The following is a 7,543-nucleotide window of genomic DNA, read 5'->3' on the forward strand; positions in this document are numbered from 1 at the left end:
GGCACATACCTTTAATCCTAGGAGTCAGGATTAAGAGATAGATGTACTTTGTAAATCCAAAGCCACCCTGGAATACACTAGGTTGAATCAGTCTAAAAGAGTAACAGACCACATGCCTTTAATCTCAGCACTAGAGGGGTATAAAATATAGAAGCAGGGTTGTTAGTGGTCAGTATGAGACAGTGAGTCTCCAGCAACTTTGAGGAGAGGCAGTAGTCTGAAGCTTGGTGAAGAGCTAATATGTGCCTCAGCCATTCAGTCTGAGGTATAGATAAAGACACCAGTGGTCAGCTATTTTGATTTTCTGATATTCAACTTGAAGTTGAACCTCAGCAACAGTCTCTGGGTCTTTTATTTAATTTTGTTACACTGGCTGAACTACTAGTCATCAAACAATAGTCAGAGTTCTGAGAAGGATAAACTTTAGCTGAGTTAATGATTAAAAATGACAGAGACTTACTTGCTGGCTGCCTAGACACTACCCTGGGGTCCTCCATGGTCACTTTGTTTTGGCAGCTCGAGGCTGTCAATTCCCCAGTGTCCTGTTTTGTCCAGGGTCTAAAGAGGGTCTTTGCAGCAGTTTAGATGAAAGGCAGGTTTTCTCAGTGGTTTGAAGCCAATACCGGATGGAGCTTCTTCTGTGCCCATCCATCTTCTTTGGAGGAAATAGGAGTGCTGCCAGGAGCTGGCATGTGTCTCTCTATTACAAAAGCTTTCTGAACATTTTAAGTGTAAGATTCTGCAGATCTCTGAACATTTGAGAACTGTTTGTCTATTAGGTATGTGAGTAGATGACATTTCATTACTAGTTATTTGCTTTAAGCTTGGCTCTGAAAACTTATAGGGGACTAGGTAAGGCTTATCCCTGTAACTACATCAGTATCCAGCATGACCATAATTAAAGAGTCTTATCATTTATAAGCTGACTCTTAACTTGTATTCCTCAATAGACCACAATAGGTTGGCAGCTTCCATAAGACTAGCAGTTTATGTTTCTGTCAGGTTAGACTTAAAAATAATGATTTTTGAATTGAAGCTCTTTTAGTATAAAAATAAGAACCCAAGATAGCCATTCTGAGGGTAATAACAGAACATGTTTGTACCAAACTGAGACTCTCACCTGAGAAGGCAAGAAAAGGTGATAAGGGTAAGATCCCAGGGCCAAGTGGGAACGGGAGGAAGGGGACTTGTGAGTTGGAGTGTGACCCAGGAGCTGGGACTGAGGGAGCACAGAGGCCAGCACTGTCCTTTAACAAACATGGACAACAGAAATCAGTAATAGGAATAATCTGTGTCTATATTTTTAAATAAGAACATTTTTCTGTAATCTCAGGTTCTAGACTCTGTTATTAATTCATCCATTCATTTTTATGTTTAAATTAATTTAAAATGCAACTGGTTAGTGAGGGCCTTTCTGATGGGGCAAGGAGATGCCTTGAAAAATTATGCCTGGGAGGCAATTTAGGGAAGCCAGAAGAACATGGTCATAAAAGTGTGCAAAGAATGATGTATAGAGACAACTTTGGGGAAGAGACATAAGGTTCCCAGTGCCTATCACAGGTGTGATATAGTATATTTACCTTGCTGATGTTGAATGACTCTGGTCTCCTAGGGTACCCACTTCACATAAGAATAAACCTTACACACACAAACACACACAGGAGGGGGGAGGGGAGATGTGAGAGGGAGAGAGCGCTAAAAAACAGCATTAAGGGTTATAGAAATTTGTCTAGCATGCCTGAAACCTTGTGTTCTGTCCCTAGGACTGCAAACACACAATAATATCCAAGTAAGGGCTCTGGTTGTAGCTTGGGAAGGCACTTGTCTATCACACATTCCTGCCTAATACACATGGGTTAGATTCACAGCACCAGAAGGTGGATAGGCATGGCATCATAGTGTAAAAATACTAAATTCAATTCACTAATTGAATATTTTATGAAGCTTAGAAATTCATTAAAAGGTCAGTGCTTCTAAAGCCACTGTTTTACCACTCAGTGAATCCTTAAGTGATCCAGCAACTGTGTTTCATCCTTAACAATCAAGTCTACATTTTCTTATGGTTTAAACACAGTGAGCTTCCTCTGCAGTGGTCCTAGGACCAATTTGGACTTTCCCATCTACCTGGGAGAATAAAGCCTCAGAGCACGATAACCAAAGCTTAAGAGCTGCTGATTCTTTCTTGATTTTGTTGCCATAGTGATCTTCTGACTAGATTGTTCCCAAGCTTGCTTTTCTCTCACCTCAGAGATTTCTGCTCTCCAACGAGGCTTTGTACTGTGTTCAGGCCTCTGCCCACACATGAGACTGACTGGTCAGCAAACTAATGAGGCCAGGTTTATTGCATGGCAATCACACCACTCATGCTATGCTGTCAGCAGTGATTTTCATATGACATGAGTGTTTGCCTCCCTGAACATGGTGGATTTTTGGTTCCTGAGCCTAAGACACTAGCCATCTGTCCCTCTATCAGAAAGGGGCCTGAGGGCCGGTGAGATGGCCCAGTGGGGAAAGGTGCCCACTGCTAAGCTTGATGACCTGAGTTCAATCCCTGGGCCCACATGGTAGAAGCAGAAAACAGACTCCTGGCATCTACATTTGTGACATCACACAAAAAAATGAATAAATACATGCCTAGAATTTAAGATTTAAGGAGAAACTCTCCAGCTGCTATGTCCCTACACATAGTAGGAATACTACTATTTTTCCTTTATTTCAAGGTAAACATACACTGTCTTAAGGGATTACACTGCATTAAGGGATTATACTGTATCCCACATAAAAAAGGGTTTATAAAGCAATATGTCCTTGTTGCTGAGATTTTATTTTGTAGTTAGTACAGGTAAGATTGAGGGAGATGACTTGCAGGGATTATATGTCTGTGGACACTGACAGTCTGAGTCCTGGCACTATTTTGCCTTAGTTCCTGTCTAGGAACATTGCATATTGAGACAGACCATCCATCAGTAATTGTTTAGATGCTTACAGCCTTTTTAGATTCTGTTGATTTGTGATTTGTAGGTTGAACCTGACTAATCCAATAATCCTATCTCTTCAGAGATTCAAACTTTAGAATCTTTTGAGCATAGACTTGGTAAATCACCTAGAAAATTCAACGCCATGAAATTATCACATGAAGAATTATCAAAAGTTTATAAATTTCCTATTAACATACATAAAGTGTAGGCATGTGAATGCTACATCAGTCATGTTCATACTTAAGGATAATTTATAAGAAAATATCTATATGCAAAAATTTTAAATTGCTAAGAAAGATGTAAATGCTGAAATCAAACATTTGGATAAGGGATCTTCACCTTGTCTGTCTTAGGAAGAAACCATACAAGACAGTGTCTACTCTTTACCCAAATGTTCAAATCCCGTTTGTTTTGGGGTTTGTGTAGGATCTGCATGCTAAAATGCTGGGCTATATGGTGTGTTCTTTTGGGATTGACTGTAGTGAACATGCAGAGCCTGGAAACTGGGTAAAATCAGTCACCAGTGAGAGAAGTCACAGGTCCCCACACCCTCTCAGTGTCACAAACATTTTTAGAGATCTGAGACTTGACACTTGTCATTTATAAAGTGTCCTTAGGAACATGGACTCTGTTCTCTCCTCTTCATGTTATCAGTACAGCTGCCTGCTATTAGTGAGCTGTCTCCACAGCCCTGCCCTGCTCTGACCTGGTTGGTCAGAACAGACGTTCAGGAGAGGAGCCTCCCTGGGAACAGCCTTGCACTGGTGCTACAAAAGAAGCTCTTGTCTTCTTGTTGATTCATCCTTGTTTCATTTTGATTTCCAAATCCAGAAACTCCAACGAGTCCTTCAACTATAACAAGACCTCCAACTATAACAAGACCTCCAACTATAACAAGACCTCCAAATATAACAAGACCTCCAACTATAACAAGACCTCCAACTACAACAAGACCCACAAATACAACAAGACCCACAGCTACAAGAAGACCCACATCTATAGGAAGACCCACATCTATAGGAAGACCCACATCTATAGGAAGACCCACATCTATAGGAAGACCCACAGCTACAATAAGGCCAACAACTACAGTGAAACCCACGACTATGTTAACAAGACCTACAAATGCACCAACATCACCCAGAGTCTCCATCTCACCTCCTACAACAGCACAGGAAGAGACTCACACACCAGGTAAAATCCAGTGTGGTCCAGGACCCAGAGTCCTTTTTATCAGTGGCTGTAGAACACACAGACACTAAGTAAAATCAGCAGTATATATGGCTGAAGATTTCTTAGATGGGTCCCAACCACAGTTTCACAAAGTCTGTAATTTCCCAGTCTTAAGTTACATTCATCCCTGCTGTATAAAAACTTGAAGGTGGAGGACACCATCTGTTTGAGATCCCAGGGGATTCACTACTAGCCAGACTTAGGTGGATCATTGGCTAGGAGAACTGATGAAGATTGGGGGGGGGGGGGCATCTGGATCAGCTCCAGCATGACTTTCTGATTAAAAAGTAAGGACTGACTGAGAACTGAGGTCAGGGTAAAGAGATCCTCGACCCTTTGCATTATTTTGAAATTGGTCCATGCAGCTGAGACCTTAGTTCAGTGAAGCCAACATTTAGCATTTCCTGTGCATTAGGACACATGTCCCATGCTTTATGATGCAGAGATTAGTTCTCAGACAATTATGTCCTATATACCTGTGATCTATCCCTATTTTATAGTGACAGGAACTGACAGAGTCAGAAAGTTCATGGTAGAGTTATGAAGACAGAAAGTGGTTCAGACTCTGTCCTTGTTCACTTGAGTTAGAAGCTGGTTCTTTTGACTCCATAGTCAGAACTCCTGCTGTGAGCAGGGATGTTGGGAGAAGAAGCCACATAGCTTTGTTTTTGTTGTTGTTGTTGTTAGGGTAATCTGATGGGTGGTATTTGCTTCTTTTACCTCTCAATGGCCTTTTGGTAATTTCAAGCAGCAGGACCCTGAAGGACATGGCTGCATGCCAAGTTTGCCGAGGCTTCTAGGTTATAACTAGGTTAGTCAAGCAACTACTTTGTTCCAGGTAGCTATCTCTCAGGATTAACAGAATTTTTCAACACTTAGTTTCAGCCTGCTTCCGGGGATGGGCTCATGGACTAAGGACCCATAATATTTCCACTCATTTTGTGGACCCTGTGTGTACTTTGCCAGCTGAGATGTCTGTCATTTTCTAAAATTGGAAAGATGGAGTCATGTTTCATCTGTAAAATGCAGTGAAGGGTTCCTTGTCAGGATGTCACAACCCTTATATGATGGGAGATGTCATTCTGTAAATATGTTTTTCTTATTGGTTAATGAATAAAGCCCTGTTGGCCAATAGGAAGTCAAGATAGGCGGGACTAGGAGACAAGGAAGATTCAGGGAGAGGTAGGAGATTCAACACATAGGACCAAGAGAGCAGAGATCCGAATCCTCTCTCCAGTAAGATAACACCACGTGAAAATACTTAGATTGATAGAAATGGGTTAATATTTAAGACTAAGCTAGCCAATAAGAAATCTAGTAACAGGCCAATAGCTTTACATGTAATATAGCATCTCTGTGTTATTGGGGGCTCAAGCAGCTGTCGGACCAGTCTGGTGACAAAACTAATAACAATTATGTATATCTGCTATCAGAGGAAAGGGAATTCTGTGTTTCATTCATAGAAAATAGAATGAAAACAACAGATTCCTTGTTATAAAATAGACATTTCAAATATAATTTGAACATCTAAATGTTCAAAACTTGCTGTTCGGTGAATCCCCTGACTTACTAAATCCCACACTAACACAATGTAAGACACATTAACTCTGTGGGTGACTTTTATAGTTGTAGAAAAAAAATCTAAATTTGTGTGTTTATAATTATTTTTTCATCTTGTTGAGCAGATTGGAGTAACATTGTGACATCCTTGGAAGAGTCTTGGAATAATTATACTGTAAGCATATTCCTCCCTAATATATTAGCCATGTTTAGTTGTATATCTTCTAGGAAACAATTTGTGGTTAAAGATGTCTGTAAAATTAGTTCACAGATATTTGTGTTAAAAAAAGAAGAGTCAGATATGGGGGTAACTTATTTATTCTCAGGACTCAGCAAGTTAATACAAAATATCAGAAGTTTGAGACCAACCTGAACCACTAGGGAATGTGGACTATTTAGTGACATCCTGGCTTAAAAACTGTAGATAAATTAGTAAATTAGTAAATATATAAAAACAAAGACATTAAGAGTTTGATATTGAGGCTGGAGAGTTGGCTCAGAGGTTAAGAGCACTGGCTGCTCTTCCAGAGGTCATGGGTTCGATTCCCAGAAACCACATGGTGGCTTATAACCATCTAAAATACGATCTGGTGCCCTCTTCTGGCATGCAGGTAGAACAAATGTAATAAATATGAAACAAATAAATAAAATCTTTTAAAAATAAAAAATATTAAAAAAGAGTTTGACGTTTACAAAAAAAAAAAAAAACATTTGAATTCAAGATGTTAGCTTACATTCCCCTCATTTTGTTTATCTACCCACTGACCATTCTCTGTAGAGCATACTGGTGATGTTTTGTTTCACTCACACAAACCACCACAGAAGGTTATTAGAGCAGACAACAATCACATACATGATGTATGAGCCCACATAAGTATGTGGTTAGATTTTTGACTGAGGTATCTTACCCATGTAGTCACCTCAACTAATGTAGAACAGGTTTCCACCATTGTCAAAGACTGATTTCACATTACCTTGGAGTTACACTGCCTTTACCATCAGATCCTTGGGTCTTCCTTGGGTCAGTAAGAGGAAGATCCAGGACCTAGAGTCTAGGTTAAGGTCAAGCATGTGTTTTCTGTTCCTCTTACTTGGTGCCCCCTGTGTTTGCTTCTGTTTATTTATTGCCACTGTTTTATTTATTGTTTCCTTAGAAATTCATCCCTGCAGTGAATTCACAGGAGAAAATGACTCAGGACTTCTCTCTTGGCAGCCCCATTGCTTCCCTGATGTTGATGCTGCTTATGTGTGCCCTGGCTATCATGGGTAAGTAATTTCACAACTGCCCCCCAAACAGTGATCTTTTTTTTTTTTTTTTTTTTTTTTTCATTATTTTTTTTATTTTTTTTATTTAATTTTATATAACAAAGTCCAATTAAATGAAAACAAACATTTATACACAATATTTGGGAATTTGGGCGTCGTTCTTTCCAAACTACTTCCTGCTGGTAAGGGGCGCTGTCTTGGGGGATTCGAAGAAGATTCAGATATCCTAGCTGTAGTCTGTAGGGCTGTTTTGTCCAGCTGTTTGGAATGTAGGATCAGCTTGTACTCTGTTTCAGGGGGTCTGGTGTGATCAAACCACATTAGTCTGGAAGGAATCCACATCTTTTCATTTTCTGTGGAAACAAAAATAGAAATACTTTTCCCCAGTAACTTGTTCTTCAACTTAAATTTTGGAGTCAAAGCGTTTTTTTTTTTTTTTTTTTTTTTTTTTTTTTTTTTTTTAATTTATTATTTTACATGTGGATCCCAGTTCCCTCCCTCCCTCC

General features: G+C 39.7%; 1 protein-coding gene across 1 annotated transcript; it reads left to right on the forward strand.

Moving 5' to 3' along the window:
- The first annotated feature begins 3,808 nt into the window (after positions 1-3,808).
- LOC127218735 (hepatitis A virus cellular receptor 1 homolog) lies at positions 3,809-7,045 on the forward strand. The gene is made up of 3 exons (XM_051179726.1): positions 3,809-4,172; positions 5,897-5,946; positions 6,926-7,045. The coding sequence occupies exons 1-3, from the start codon at positions 4,085-4,087 to the stop codon at positions 7,043-7,045; spliced, it is 258 nt and encodes an 85-aa protein (XP_051035683.1). The 5' UTR covers positions 3,809-4,084.
- Positions 7,046-7,543: the final 498 nt, after the last annotated feature.

This window comes from Phodopus roborovskii, unplaced genomic scaffold, assembly GCF_943737965.1.
Source record: "Phodopus roborovskii unplaced genomic scaffold, PHOROB, whole genome shotgun sequence".
In the NCBI taxonomy this organism is placed as follows: domain Eukaryota; kingdom Metazoa; phylum Chordata; class Mammalia; order Rodentia; family Cricetidae; genus Phodopus; species Phodopus roborovskii.